At 39.7% G+C, this 16491-nt stretch overlaps 1 protein-coding gene across 2 annotated transcripts in view; it reads left to right on the plus strand.

The window, feature by feature from the left end:
- adamtsl5 (ADAMTS like 5) overlaps nucleotides 1-16491 on the plus strand; it is a 118446-nt gene that overhangs the window by 81524 nt on the left and 20431 nt on the right. For both annotated transcript variants that reach the window (XM_062030492.1, XM_062030493.1), the window contains 3 exons: nucleotides 2615-2738; nucleotides 10200-10286; nucleotides 10827-10990. In XM_062030492.1, coding sequence (XP_061886476.1) covers nucleotides 2615-2738; nucleotides 10200-10286; nucleotides 10827-10990 — 375 coding nt within the window. The remainder of the gene's footprint in view (nucleotides 1-2614; nucleotides 2739-10199; nucleotides 10287-10826; nucleotides 10991-16491) is intronic.

Below are 16491 nucleotides of genomic sequence, written 5' to 3' on the forward strand. Positions count from 1 at the left end.
AGCTAGGAGCTAGCAGAGGAGCTAGGAGCTAGCATAACACGTACCGTACCGTAAGTGCGCGTCACGTACGTAACTTTTTAAAAATATATAAGCTTTATGAACCTTGGGTTAGGTGAACGGTCTTTTGGGCTGAGTGATTGTGTGTGTTGATCGGGTGTTTGAATTGTATTGGCGTGTTCTATGGAGCTAGGAGCTAGCAGAGGAGCTAGGAGCTAGCATAACAAACACGCAGGTGTTATTATGCAGGATTAATTTGTGGCATATTAAATATAAGCCTGGTTGTGTTGTGGCTAATAGAGTATATATATGTCTTGTGTTTATTTACTGTTGTAGTCATTCCCAGCTGAATATCAGGTACCGTGAGTATGCAGCCTTGGCTGCTAAACATTCGATAACTTGACCGTATGTGCGCGTCACGTACGTAACTTTTTAAAAATATATAAGCTTTATGAACCTTGGGTTAGGTAAACGGTCTTTTGGGCTGAGTGATTGTGTGTGTTGATCAGGTGTTTGAATTGTATTGGCGTGTTCTATGGAGCTAGGAGCTAGCAGAGGAGCTAGGAGCTAGCATAACAAACACGCAGGTGTTTTTATGCAGGATTAATTTGTGGCATATTAAATATAAGCCTGGTTGTGTTGTGGCTAATAGAGTATATATATGTCTTGTGTTTATTTACTGTTGTAGTCATTCCCAGCTGAATATCAGGTCACCCCCGGCTCTCACAGCATCTTCCCTATCTGAATAGCTTCAACTCCCCACTAGTCCTTCACTTGCACTTTACTCATCCACAAATCTTTCATCCTCGCTCAAATTAATGGGGAAATTGTCGCTTTCTCGGTCCGAATCTCTCTCACTTCATGCGGCCATCATTGTAAACAATAGGGAACTTTGCGTATATGTTCAACTGACTACGTCACGCTACTTCCGGTAGGTGCAAGCCTTTTTTTTATCAGATACCAAAAGTTGCAATCTTTATCGTCGTTGTTCTATACTAAATCCTTTCAGCAAAAATATGGCAATATCGCGAAATGATCAAGTATGACACATAGAATAGATCTGCTATCCCCGTTTAAATAAAAAAAAATCATTTCAGTAGGCCTTTAAGTCCATATTGCATTAAAAACTAGATTTTGACCCACTTCTACGGTGGAAAACAATGAGCCCATATATCCTCTTACTGCCAAGTTAGCCAGGCTGGGGGGGAAAGAAAAGTTAATCTGAGGCTGAGTTTACTTGAAACTGTTTAATGTTGCACTTTTTATATGTAGAAGAAAACTTTTGTCATTTTATTTAATCTGAGCAACAACTTGAGGCAGTTTAATGTTGATTAATGTGGACTCCGACCTAAACAAGTTGAAAAACTTATTGGGGTGTTACCATTTAGTGGTCAATTGTACGGAATATGTACTGTACTGTGCAATCTACTAATAAAAGTCTCAATCAATCAATCAATCAATCAAAAAAAGCACTTTGTATGTAGAAAGGTTTTGTTAAAAAACCATTCTGAGCCTTATCTTATTTAGTTTTTATTTTATATATGTTGACCACATTAACCCTGGCAATGGACCCTGTGTGTATATGTATGTTACGCCATTGTTTACAAATTTGGTAAATAAATAACCAAAAAATGTATATTTTGTTGTTTTCTTACTGTACCGAAAATGAACCGAACCGTGATCTCTAAACCGAGGTACGTACCGAACCGAAATTTTTGTGTACCGTTACACCCCTAGTGTTGAGTGATCTGAAGGACTATCCGCTGGTGGAATTCCTAGACATATCGAACTATCTGGTGCTCTAGACGTCATTCTACACGACAAAACAGATGAAAACTTGGAAAAGCATGGAGCTCGACAACTTCTTTGTGTGTGGCTGGGTCAAGGAAATTGCTGTCAAAACTCTCCCGGATAAATATGCATCGTTTTTGCTCTGGTAAGGATGCATTTCACGATTCAACTTTGCGTCTACTGCCATGTTTGTTGCCTTGTTATTATGCAGAGTATGTGTGTTTTTCTCCATCTTTATCAAAATATAACTATAGATGTCAACATGATGTATGTGCCGAAAACCTCATGTGTGATTGTTGCCTTTGGTAAAAGCTTAACTCTTTTAGGTGTTGCTTTCTTTTATATTTAGACTCGCCAAGTTGGTGTGCACTTGTAGCAAAAATGTCTTCTAAGAAATACAAACAATATATCAAGATAATACTTAAATGGGAAACAATAAACGTTAAACGTATATCACACAAACTTTTAACGAAGTGATCACTGCAAACTTGTGCAGTCTTTCCTTCCTTGCATTGTATTGCATGCCACTTTTTTCGTCATCGTTTCGTAAAATAGCCATAGGTTTTTTAATGAGTAAGTCCATTATTTGTGTTTTTAGACCTTTGCGGGGGTCTGGGAACGTAACGTTGAGCAAATAAAGAGCATTATTTTAAGCGTGTTTAGATTATTTAATATGTTAAGAATATCAAAGGTGCCCCCCCACAACCTTTCATTTTTCTATATGCGGCCCTCAATGGAAAAATTGGGACACCTCTGATTTAAGCGCCATCACATCCCGTCTGTTGTAAAGTACAATAAACAGTTGTTTGAATTATGCATCACTCAGAAGCCTGGCTGTGACTCCATCTTGGGTTCCAAGCAGCAGGAAGATGCCTGCATGGTCTGTGGAGGGAAAAACACCACCTGCCTTCATCACAGGAGTGTTTACCAGAGCAACGGCCTGGAGGCAGGTAGGATACACACACACACACACACACACACACACACAATAATCAGCGTATAATCACCATGAGGAATCACTTTCAGACCTACTTGATTTCAGGATAATTCCAGGCTATCCACTCGTTTTTTGATAATGAATGTTCTTTCATGAGGGTTTTGTTGCCAAACAAAAGCAGTCGTCCTCCCCCACTCCCCATACAGAAATTAAAGTAACAACATGGGGTTCAAAACTACAGTTGTTATACTCTCAGAGAGAATGTGAGTGTGTGTAGCGTTCAAAGTCGAGGTACTTTAACAGAACCCCATTCTTTGAAACACATATTTTTCTATGTGCCTTTCATCCAAGTCTAAAAAATGCATTTTTAAAAAACTTTGGCTAGAGTGAAGATTTACAGTGTTTGTGTACAGACGGGTAAATGTTTGTGTACAGATGGGTAAAACTGAGCTGTTTGGTTTGTGTCAAAAGAAATATGTGACAGTATATGTATTAACAACAGAACAGGAATTATAACTTGCATGGGCGTTGAAAAAATTGGGCGATTAAAAAAGCATTCAGTAGAGGCAGAGGTGGTACGACGCGTAACCAAGTCAGCTGTGGCTAAAAAATGCGCGTGACAGTTGGGTGTTGGGCGTATATATTTTTTCGCAGATTTTTACTAACACCTTAGTTGGGAAAATGTGTGTTTGCTTCAGATTTCGAAAAAAAAAATTCCAATAGGAAATAATGGGGATACAGTGTTAATTTTGTTGACTAATAATTTTTGTCCACCTATTTTCCCCTGACGAAAATAAGACAATAACAAATCAAAACAAAATGCATATTTACTAAGACGATAACAAACTCAACTGATATTTTTGTTGACGAATAAAAACGAGACGAAAATGTTGACAGAAACGAAATCTCATCATATTTAGTTTCGTCTTGTCCATGAGTGGGACAAGTTGGGAGTATATCCAACCACAGCTATTTAAAACCGCCCATATGAAAGAGGGGTCGGCAGTTAGTTACAATGGAGAGCCAATCAGATGCTTTTCCTTGTGAGATGAGGACGTTGAATTTCTTCCCACGAAAACAATAATGTAAGAATTGAACATATTCCACATAGTAAAATGTGTATACCTGGGAGGAAGAGGAGAGGACACATTTTATTTTTGACTCTATATGAGGCCATCAGCAGGCGAGTCAACGAGACATCTACACAACTGTAAGTTAAAGCAATGTGTAGTTGCTGCTTATAATGAAGGCATGCATCATAAGTTTCTTAACACACATACTGTACATAGCACCTTTGTTGCATAAAAACAAAAAAAAAGGGCCTAAAAGAAAAATTAGTCCGTTTGCTTGCGTATCGTTCTGAGGAAAAGCGTCCAAACAAAAAACCCCACATGTTGGTGTTATTAAAACCGTGCTTGTGTTAGTCTGCTCTTTTCTTGTGTAAGTGTGTTAATAATTTGTTAGCCTGTTGTCCCCGACAAGTCACTGCGGTGATGGTAAAAGTGATGTTAAAAACTCAAGTATACATTACATTCATAATTTATATGTATTTTACATTGTTTTATGCATGTAAATCTACAATTATTCGCTATAAAATGTGTTTTGTGTTAATATTTTTCTGTGTCTGCAACGGATTAATTGCATTCACGTAATTTTTTTTTTAAATGCTTTGTTTTCTGTTTTTGTCAGAGTTTTTGGAACAGATTGCTATTGACAACCAATGTACGGTTCTAACTAACTAGCTAACTAACACAGAGAAGAACCAGCTATCTGTATCAGTGATCTTTAACCCAAGATTGACTAATACATTGTTGTTTTTGTATAGAGTTGCTGTTTAGCAGTGTTACATTGCATCCGAAAAGTATTCCCAGCACTTCACTTTTTCCACATTTTTCCACTTTCCACAAATGTGCCCAAAAGACTCTCAGACCGTGAGAAACAAAATTCTCTGGGCTGATGAGACACAGATTGAACTCTTTGGTGTTAATGCCAGGCATCATGTTTGGAGGAAACCAGGCACCGCTCATCAGCAGGCCAATACCATCCCGACAGTGAAGCATGGTGGTGGCAGCATCATGCTGTGGGAATGTTTTTCAGCGACAGGAACTGGGAGACGAGTCAGGATAGAGGGAAATATGAATGCAGCAATGCACAGAGACACCCTGGATGAAAACCAATACTTCTCATCCAACCTGATAGAGCTTTAGAAGGTGCTGCAAAGAGGAATGGACGAAACTTACCAAAGATAGGTGTGCCAAGCATGTGACATCGTATTCAAAAAGACTTGAGGCTGTAATTGCTGCCAAAGGTGCATCAATAAAGAATTAGGCAAAGGCTGTGAGTGTGAATACTTATGTAAATGTGATGTTTTAGTTTTTTATTTGTAACACATTTGCAAAAAACAACAACAACAACTTTACATTGTCATTATGGGGTATTGTCTGTAGAATTTTGAGGACAAAAATGAATTTATTCCATTTTTGATTAAGGCTGTATTACAATAAAATGTGGAAAAAGTGACGCTCTGTGAACACCTTTCGGATGCACTGTACTTCACAGCAACTTCACAACTGTGGCGTGCAACATGGTGCAAGCAGCCAGCACTGGGATGCTGGCCATAATGGGCCAATGTGAGCAAGGACAACACAAGCTGATAATGTCTGCTTTGTTTGGAGGACTCCAAAGTTCAGTGAGGTTTTCTCTCCTCCTACAAACGGATAGAGAATTGATGGAGACCGATCGTTCTTACAAGGTCGAACGATTTAGAGTTCATCGGCGCATGTCTGTAGTTCGGACATTGAGCATATTGTCTCTCAAAAATTGGTAAGTAGGAGCAACCAAAGCAAAAGGTTGTTCACACTATGTCATGAATGTGACTCATAAGGCAGAGCTTTTCACTCCGGAACAGCAGGGGAACCATAGACCTATCCCTGCCTTTTTGTTGGGACTCGGCAGTGAAACTTTGCCCTGGAATAAAATAGTTTATAAGGAGTTCCTCAAGTCCTCTTAGTTGTGCATCATTGTGTGTCATAAAACCAGAATGTCAGAAAGTAGACAGTTGACCCATGCCATTATATTGGCAAGGGTCAGCCAATATAATGTGTATTTATGAATGTTGTAAATACGGTTCCCAACAGCAGTAAACACTCCAAACATAGAAATGATCCAAAACCAAAAATACACGAACACAATAAAACACATGCAACTGAAAAGTTCTGCAAGCACATAAACACAGGAGAATCAAAAACAAATGCAGAAGAAATATGCTGCAAATACCCAAAAGTGCTACAAGTTCAAGGAAGAAAGCCAACCTACCAGACCTGAGGGATATCCATCATACCTGTCAACCTTCTTGTTTATGAGAGCAGCTCCTCTATCACAAATACTGCAGATCTCAAACAAAGTGGATGTGTGACACAAAATTGAGTTTCCATGTCACAACAGATCGACACGCTGCTTCAGAGTGGGGCTGAATTTCCCCCCAGGGATCAATATGGTATCTATCTATTTATCTGAAGGGGTCATATTGTGTGGCCTTGTGTTTAGAGTGTCCTCCCTGAGACTGGGAGGTCATGAGTTCAAACCCCGGCCGAGTCATACCAAAGACCACAAAAAACGGGACCCATTGCCTCCCTGCTTGGCACTCAGCATCAAGGGTTGGAATTGGGCGTTAAATCACCAAATGATTCCCGAGCGCGGTGCACGGTGCTGCTCACTGCTCCCCTCACCTTCCAGGGGGTGAACATGAGGATGGGTCAAATGCAGAAGACACATTTCACCACACTTAGTGTGTGTGTGTGACAATCATTGGAACTTTAACTTTATTATGATTTTTTTTGTTCTACATTTAAAACACCTTCTTGTGGTCTACATTTAATGTTATGTTTTACAGACCAGACCAGACCATCTTCACACCGCTTTCTGACCGTCTCTTCAGTATGCGCCGTTTTGTGGGCGGGTCTTATTTACATGCCTCCACTTCAAATGCGTCTTTCCCACCTCTACTTGGTTGTAGTTTGAGAACTTTACGCTACTATGTTTTAGAAATGGCAGCAGCGGAGGATGCTTGTGCATGTACGAGCCAGTCTGCCCCACAACAAGAGAATAGCAAAAAAATAATGGTTTATTGGCTACAGCGTGGACTACAACGGCAAACGCGCACAAGGCACTCTGATTAGTTCTACCATATTTGGATAATCCGCTGACGTCACAAAAGGAGCAAATTCCAAACAGCCCATTGTGCGGAAGTTGGAAGAAAGGCAAGTTTATTTTATAAATATCTTTGCAATGGCTCCACGGTTTGATTTATGCAGATCCCAAATACACACTAACAGGCACCAATAGGTAGGAAACATTGTTTTTGCATAATAGGGCCCCTTTAAACAAAGAGGAGATGCGCCCACCAACAAAAACACTCAAGCCTCCTGCAAGCAAAAAGCTAGTAGTCCTTGCATTCACGAAGTAGGTCAGCTTTCCGGCTAGATCAGGGGTCGGCAACCCGCGGCTCCGGAGCCGCATGCGGCTCCTTGACCACTCTGATGCGGCTCAGCTACATACATGCCGACCCCCCTGATTTTCCCAGGAGACTTATGGATCTCAGTGTCCCTCATAGATTACTCCCAGGGAAAAAATAATCCTATTTACACTCTAAGTACTAAATAAAGGGCGTGCCCTAATTGCACTGCAGTAATTGTCCTCTATAGCATTTACATACAGCGTGCCAGTCCAGCCACATGTTGCATGTTATTACCTGCACACACAGGAGACAGCAAAGCATACTTACTCATCAGCCACACAGCTTACACTGACGGTAGCCGTATCAAACAACTTTAACATTGTTACGTTACAAATATGCGCCACACTGTGAACCCACACCAAAAAAGAATGAAAAACACATTTCTGGAGAACATCCCACCGTAACACAACATAAACACAACACAACCATTACCCAGAATCCCATGCAGCCCTAACTCTTCCGGTCTACATTATACACCCCCGCTACCACCAAATCCCCCCCACACATCAAACCCCCCCCCCCCCCCCCCCCCCCTCTCCGTGCGTTGGTTGAGCGGAAGAGTTAGGGCTGCATGGGATTCTGGGTATTGGTACCGTCAGTGTAAGATGTGTGGCTGCTGAGTTAGTACGCCTTGCTGTCACTTACGTGAGCAAGCTGAAATTGCATTCTACGTGTGGTTGAGCAGGTACACTGTTAGGGCAGACTGTAGAGGGCGCCCAATGCAGTGTCATCACGCTCTGATATTCGGGAGTCTCCCGGGAAAAATGAGAGGGTTGGCAAGTATGACGCTATCAAGCGCCATTCATTCAAAACTCGCGGGCTGCACTAACATCAAATTTCCACATTAAAGTGCGTGCCGGTGCGTGTGTCGGAGACCCCTGGTTAACATAGCACAAAGCGTTTAAGCTTTGTATGCGGTGTTTTTCATTTTAAATTTAAAACATTTTTTTGTGGCTCCCATTACTTTCTTTAATTTGTGAAACTTGCCAAAATGGCTCTTTGAGTGGTAAAGGTTGCCGACCCCTGGGCTAGATGCTCAAATAGATGTTATAATACGTTTATATAAAATACCTATACACAAGTTTTGAAACCACCATGCACTGAGACCGCAGAAAGTCAACCGCAAAGTGGCGAGCGAACACTGTACAAAGGGTCCTCATTAGGCTTGCTGAACGCTATTTACGTGTGTTAGATTAAATAGTTCAGTGGATTGTGATGCTGCCTCGTGTTGTAAGGCACATTAGGTTAAGTCCTGGTTAGGGATTCTACTACATTTTTAAAAATTTATTTGACAGTGGTTGGTGATAAAAATCCCATATTTTTCGCTATTTTCCAAAGGCATTTTCCGTATTTTGAACTGTCTATATTGAATCAGAATCAGATTTGTTTTTATTGCCATTGTTTGAGAACGGGTTCACAAACTAGGAATTTTACTTGGTGCAATCGTGCAACATAAAACACATATAACACAGAATAGAATTACATGTACTGTGTCTGTAAAGAAATAAGTGGAAGGATTCCCAGAAGAAAGTTGATGGAATGAAAATGAATGTTTTTCTTTATGTCTTTTTAAACACTTGTCTATATAATCTTTTAAAATATTATGTCTTTAAAGCAGGTATCCCTGCTAGCCTGGTTAACATTCTGGTAGCCAGGAAAGCTTCTGTTTTGTTCCACATATGAAAACATTTGCATTTGAAAATAGGGGAGATTTTTTAGAAAAAATAAAATAATGATAAGAAATATTTTCCAGTCCAGGGTGAAAACCTGACCGCAAACTGCAGTTAAAGGCATACTTGCCAACCCTCCCGTTTTTAGCGGGAGAATCCCGATATTCAGCGCCTCTCCCAACAACCTCCCGGCAGAGATTTTCTCCCGACAAACTCCCGGTATTCAGCCGGAGCTAGAGGCCACGCCCCCTCCAGCTCAATGCGGACCTGAGACTGAGTGGGGACAGCCTGTTCTCACGTCCGCTTTCCCACAAAATAAACAGCTTGCCTGCCCAAAGACGTCATAACATCTAGGGCTTTTATAGAGTGCACAACTGCGCACACAACAAGGAGACGAAGCAGAAGAACGAGGAAATTACAGACATGGCGGCCGAAATGATATACTCATCATGAACGGAGAAGTTAAACAGGACAATACTGCCATCTAATGGATAGCCACTGGAACACTGAAATTCAAGTATTTTATTTTTTTTTCTATGTAAATAAAATAAAAAATAAAAAAAATATATATATAGCTAGAATTCACTGAAAGTCAAGTATTTCATACATATATATATATATATATATATATATATATATATATATATATATATATATATATATATATATATATATATATATATATATATATATATAACATATATATATATATATATATGTATATATATATATATATATATATATATATATATATATGAAATACTCTGTCAAAGCGCTTTGAGTACCTTGAAGGTAGAAAAGCGCTATACAAGTATAACCCATTTATCATTTATTTACTCGAGTTGGTGAATTCTAGCTGTAAATAACCACGCCCCCAACCATGCCCCCCGCCCCCAAACACCCCCCACCTCCCGATATTGGAGGTCTCAAGGTTGGCAAGTATGGTTAACTGTGTTAATAACTGTGTTAATTTACCTGTGTGTTGTTTTTCTTAAAACATGACTTTAATGGGTAGAGGTTTCCCGAGTGTTCCTGAGCATTCGTTTGATCGTTGCGTGCAGGGAAATGTTATGTCTTTTCAGAATAAAAATAAAAAGAATCAAGCAAAAACTTTCTGCAATGGTTAAAAGCTCAGACAGGTAGACTGCTCTCTTTGTTTAGACATTGAAAAATCCTCAAGGAAGTGATAAGTAAGTTGGATGCCCTTGTCTTGTTATTTCTGTTCCTCTACTTTGCACTGAAAGGTGATTCAAGCCTTTAACGAGTATGTGTGTGGTTCTGTTGGTAGGTGGACCTTTTGGATACAATGAAGTAGCCAAGATACCAGCTGGAGCCACTCACATCCGAGTCACGGAAAACAGCAGGAATTATCTCGGTAAGATCACGGACACACACACACGGGCCACCTGGTCTTTTTGTGCGTATCAATTTCACGTTACTGCTGTGTTACCGGCTCAATGGCTACACTTATAAGTCCAACATGTCACATCAGTTTTTCCTAGCCTCGCTTTTACTTCCTCTCCCCAGAGACAAAAAGGGCTCAACAGTCCTGTCTGGTTGCTGGATGTTGTGTGTGTTTTCCAGGCAACATACCCATCGACCTCTATTTTTATCTTGTTTATGAAACCAAAATAAACCAGATTCAGTAATAGTGGACACTGTGGTCTTGAGGCGGACCCATGTTAAAAGCTCTATCAAAGCAGGTGAAGTCCTTGTTTCCATTATAGGTCATGGAAAATCCCTCTGAGCACTGAGTTGAGACTGCTGCCTTTTATGGTCATTTGGCTTATTTCGTTCTTGAAAGTGCCCCCAAATCCCTTCTCTTTCCTACTTTGTTGTGAACCACTGATACAGATAATTTGATGAAGTTGACATGATCAACTCGCCAAAATAAAACCTTTTTCTATGAATGTAGCTCTCCAGAATGGTCGTGCCCAGTTTGTCATCAACGGTAACTGGAAAATCAGCATCCCGGGGGAGTACAGTGTGGCTGGCACCAAACTTCTGTATCGGCGGTCAGCTGACACCTGGGAGAGCTTTGAAGTCCCAGGTCCAACCCAGGAAGATTTACGTCTAATGGTAAGACCTCCTAAAGCCCAGGTGTCAAACTTAAGGCCCCCTGCAGACCCCGTTGAAGACCTCTGGTTTAGATATTATTTTAACATTCTTGCTGGTGTTGGACTCATCTATTTCAGTATGGTGCAGACTAGCAGTGCTACGCTCAAATGTTTCACCAAGTTGGCGACACGCTCGATCGTGTTTTACAAGATTTCCTTTTTTTAATCAATGAATATGATCTGCTTCTTTTTCTCAACACTGTCATCCACTTTAACTTTATTTTTTCCCATGGTTGGAAAACAAAATTACACGCATCTCTAGCTGTAAACCAGTGGTGTCCAAATTACAGCCCACGGGCCAAGTGCGGCCCAACGGCTTTTACAATTTGGCCCATGAGACGGCACGAGTTCAATGAGCAATTTGGCCAGGCGCTTTCATATAATAAACAAATAGAGAGGTGTCTAATAGCTGCCATTCTGTTGCCATATGGTGGCCAGTAAAAGTAACTAATTAATTAGACATCTATGTGTGTGTGTACAGCACTTGTATTACCTAATCCAAAATACCTTCCCTAGTCATGGTGCAGATAAAAAATTCAACCAGCACAAAAATTCAACACACATCACAACACATCCTGCTCATTGAACTATGTGGATATTATTTTAAAAAATACCCAATCAGCATAAAAATGTTTTAACTACACAGATTTAAATCGATTACAAGGGATGATGGGAAAAATGCATAACACTCTCTTCACACATAACCATGTTTGGCACATTTTAGCTGCTTAATATTTCTGATTAATTAAAAAACTTTAAAGAGGTCGTCACGGAAGTAAAGAAGGTAGTGGTCGAATTTTTTCACATAGTCTTAATAACAAATTATCTATAATTATTAATTATGTATCCATTATATTATTATATTAATGTATAATCATATACATACTGTATATATGTGTGTGTATGTATGTGTATATATATATATATATATATGTATATATATATATACATGTATATGTGTATATATATTTATCTATCTACCTACTATCTATCTACAAAACCCGTTTCCATATGAGTTGGGAAATTGTGTTAGATGTAAATATAAACGGAATACAATGATTTGCAAATCATTTTCAACCCATATTCAGTTGAATATGCTACAAAGACAACATATTTGATGTTCAAACTGATAAACTTTTTTTTTTTGCAAATAGTCATTAACTTTAGAATTTGATGCCAGCAACACGTGACAAAGAAGTTGGGAAAGGTGGCAATAAATACTGATGAAGTTGAGGAATGCTCATCAAACACTTATTTGGAACATCCCACAGGTGAACAGGCACATTGGGAACAGGTGGGTGCCATGATTGGGTATAAAAGTAGATTCCATGAAATGCTCATTCATTCACAAACAAGGATGGGGCGAGGGTCACCACTTTGTCAACAAATGCGTGAGCAAATTGTTGAACAGTTTAAGAAAAACCTTTCTCAACCAGCTATTGCAAGGAATTTAGGGATTTCACCATCTACGGTCCGTAATATCATCAAAGGGTTCAGAGAATCTGGAGAAATCACTGCACGTAAGCAGCTAAGCCCGTGACCTTTGATCCCTCAGGCTGTACTGCATCAACAAGCGACATCAGTGTGTAAAGGATATCACCGCATGGTCTCAGGAACACTTCAGAAACCCACTGTCAGTAACTACAGTTGGTCGCTACATCCGTAAGTGCAAGTTAAAACTCTCCTATGCAAGGCGAAAACCGTTTATCAACAACACCCAGAAACGCCGTCGGCTTCGCTGGGCCTGAGCTCATCTAAGATGGACTGATACAAAGTGGAAAAGTGTTCTGTGGTCTGACGAGTCCACATTTCAAATTGTTTTTGGAAACTGTGGACGTCGTGTCCTCCGGACCAAAGAGGAAAAGAACCGTCCGGATTGTTATAGGCGCAAAGTTGAAAAGCCAGCATCTGTGATGGTATGGGGGTGTATTAGTGCCCAAGACATGGGTAACTTACACATCTGGGAAGGCGCCATTAATGCTGAAAGGTACATACAGGTTTTGGAGCAACATATGTTGCCATCCAAGCAACGTTGCCATGGACGCCCCTGCTTATTTCAGCAAGACAATGCCAAGCCACGTGTTACATCAACGTGGCTTCATAGTAAAAGAGTGCGGGTACTAGACTGGCCTGCCTGTAGTCCAGACCTGTCTCCCATTAAAAATGTGTTGCGCTTTATTAAGCCTAAAATACCACAACGGAGACCCCCGGACTGTTGAACAACTTAAGCTGTACATCAAGCAAGAATGGGAAAGAATTCCACCTGAGAAGCTTAAAAAATGTGTCTCCTCAGTTCCCAAACGTTTACTGAGTGTTGTTAAAAGGAAAGGCCATGTAACGCAGTGGTGAACATGCCCCTTCCCAACTACTTTGGCACGTGTTGCAGCCATGAAATTCTAAGTTAATTATTATTTGCAAAAAAAAAAAAAAAGTTTATGAGTTTGAACTTTAAATATCTTGTCTTTGTAGTGCATTCATTGAATATGGGTTGAAAAGGATTTGCAAATCATTGTATTCCGTTTATATTTACATCTAACACAATTTCCCAACTCAAATGGAAACGGCGTTTGTATATATTTATGTATACGTTAGGTCCGAAAAAACACAAAGGCTATATCATCCCTACAAGCCTGTTTCGCAGGTTTCCCTGCTCAAGCTCGTGCAAAACAGGCTTGTAGGGATGATATAGCCTTTGTGTTTTTTCTGACCTAACGTATATTCCGCTCTATCCTGGTATTTAGCACTGTATAACGGATAAACCACAGGAACCTTGACTATATATATATATATATATATATATATATATATATATATATATATATATATATATATATATATATATATATATATATATATATATACACTATATTGCCAAAAGTATTTGGCCACCTGCCTTGACTCACATATGAACTTGAAGTGCCATCCCATTCCTAACCCATAGGGTTCAATATGATGTCGGTCCAGCTTTTGCAGCTATTACAGCTTCAACTCTTCTGGGAAGGCTGTCCACAAGGTTGCGGAGTGTGTTTATAGGAATTTTCGACCATTCTTCCCAAAGCGCATTGGTGAGGTCACACACTGATGTTGGTCAAGAAGGCCTGGCTCTCAGTCACCGTTCTAATTAATCTCAAAGGTGTTTTATTGGGTTCCGGTCAGGACTCTGTGCAGGCCAGTCAAGTTCATCCGCACCAGACTCTGCCATACATGTCTTTATAAACCTTGCTTTGTGCACTGGTGCACAGTCATGTTGGAAGAGGAAGGGGCCCGCTCCAAACTGTTCCCACAAGGTTGGAAGCATGGAATTGTCCAAAATCTTTTTGGTATCCTAGTTCCTTTCACTGGAACTAAGGGGCCAAGCCCAACTCCTGAAAAACAACCCCACACCATAATTCCTCCTCCACCAATTTTCACACTCGGCACAATGCAGTCCGAAATGTACAGTTCTCCAGGAAACCTCCAAACCCAGACTGGTCCATCAGATTGCCAGATGAAAAAGCGTGATTCATCACTCCAGAGAACGCGTCTCCACTGCTCTAGAGTCCAGTGGCGACGTGCTTTACACCACTGCATCCCACGCTTTGCATTGGACTTGGTGATGTATGGTTTAGATGCAGCTGCACGGCCATGGAAACCCATTCCATTAAGCTCTCTGCATACTGTACGTGGGCTAATTGGAAGGTCACATGAAGTTTGGAGCTCTGTAGCAACTGACTGTGCAGAAAGTCGGCAACCTCTTTGCACTATGTGCTTCAGCATCCACTGACCCCTGTCTGTCAGTTTACGTGGCCTACCACTTCATGGCTTAGTTGCTGTTGTTCCCAAAGTCTTCCATTTCCTTATATTAAAGCAGACAGTTGACTTTGGAATATTTAGGAGCGAGGACATTTCACGACTGGATTTGTTGCACAGGTGGCATCCTATGACAGTTCCACACTGGAAATCACTGAGCTACTGAGAGCGGCCCATTCTTTCACAAATGTTTGTAGAAACAGCCTCCATGCCTAAGTGCTTGATTTTATACACCTGTGGCCGGACACCTGATTCTGATCATATGAATGGGTGGCCAAATACTTTTGGCAATATAGTGTATATAGATAGATAGATAGATAGATAGATAGATAGATAGATAGATAGATAGATAGATAGATAGATAGATAGATAGATAGATAGATAGATAGATAGATAGATAGATAGATAGATAGATAGATAGATAGATAGATAGATAGATAGATAGATAGATAGATAGATAGATAGATAGATAGATAGATAGATATAGATACACATATACATGTACATATATGTGTATATATATATATATATATATATATATATATATATATATATATATATATATATATATATATATATATAAATATATATATGTGTATATATATATATATACATATATGTATATAGATAGATAGATAGATATAAATATATAGTTATTTTGCATGCAGTCAGCTTTCCCCGGACAAACGTTTTGGACACCCCGGCTATAAGCTAACGCTAGCGAGTAAGCCCAGTTGTTTTGGTCGGATCTTACGAGTTTCACTGTTGCATTTTCTACATTAACTAACGGTGGGGATGCTTGGAACTCCAGTTTTTGCTTTCAACTTAAAGCATAACAATTAGGTTAGAAACAGCTCCATTTCAAAATACTTCTAGGTTGGGGCACTCTTAAGTTTAGGTACGACTCTACATAAAATATAGACTCTTGGCATTAATGCTGCCAATATGCTCATGCTAAGAATGTGATTCAACAAAAAAATTGTATTTCAAAAGTAAACAAATAGCATAACAAATATTTTTGTGTGGGTTTGAGCCTGGGTTCATGCATTGCTGACAAGCGCGAGATGACCACTGTTACACACCGTGGCAACACCGCTCTATAAAAGTATATTTTAGAATTTGTTTGTAAAATCTGAGTTGAGTTATTAAAGTATACAAAGTATTCAACCCAGCAGATAGTGTCTTGTTTTGGAGTATTTATGTTTTTTCACATAATATGTCCGAAAAAGTTCCCAACGAATCATGTTCTAACTAAATGCAAATGTTTTATGCTTTGGACTAGCGTAATGAACCTGGAAGTGTGAATGCAGCCTTGGCAAACAACAATTTTAAAAACGAGATCAGTGATCAATGAAGTGGAAACATCAACAAACGGTCAACTATATGATTATTTAAGTACTGAATGATAAATGACAAATGTTTTAACTCAGTGTTTCTTAACCCTAGAAGGCTACCAAAAAATATCGGTTTCATAGCTAGGGTCCGTAAGGGCCGCAGCAGTACTCAGTTGTAATACATTTGTCCACCATTCATGGCAGTAATGACCACTTCAGACAGTAAAAGTCTCGAGCTAAAGTCAACGAAAAGTTTCTTAAGTGCAAAAATGATGTCTAAAGTGGTGAAGCTGTATTTTCATTTGTAATTCAATTATAATGACAGTTTAGTTTTTATTTT

The sequence above is a fragment of the Entelurus aequoreus genome, linkage group LG02 (assembly GCF_033978785.1).
Source record: "Entelurus aequoreus isolate RoL-2023_Sb linkage group LG02, RoL_Eaeq_v1.1, whole genome shotgun sequence".
NCBI classification, from domain to species: domain Eukaryota; kingdom Metazoa; phylum Chordata; class Actinopteri; order Syngnathiformes; family Syngnathidae; genus Entelurus; species Entelurus aequoreus.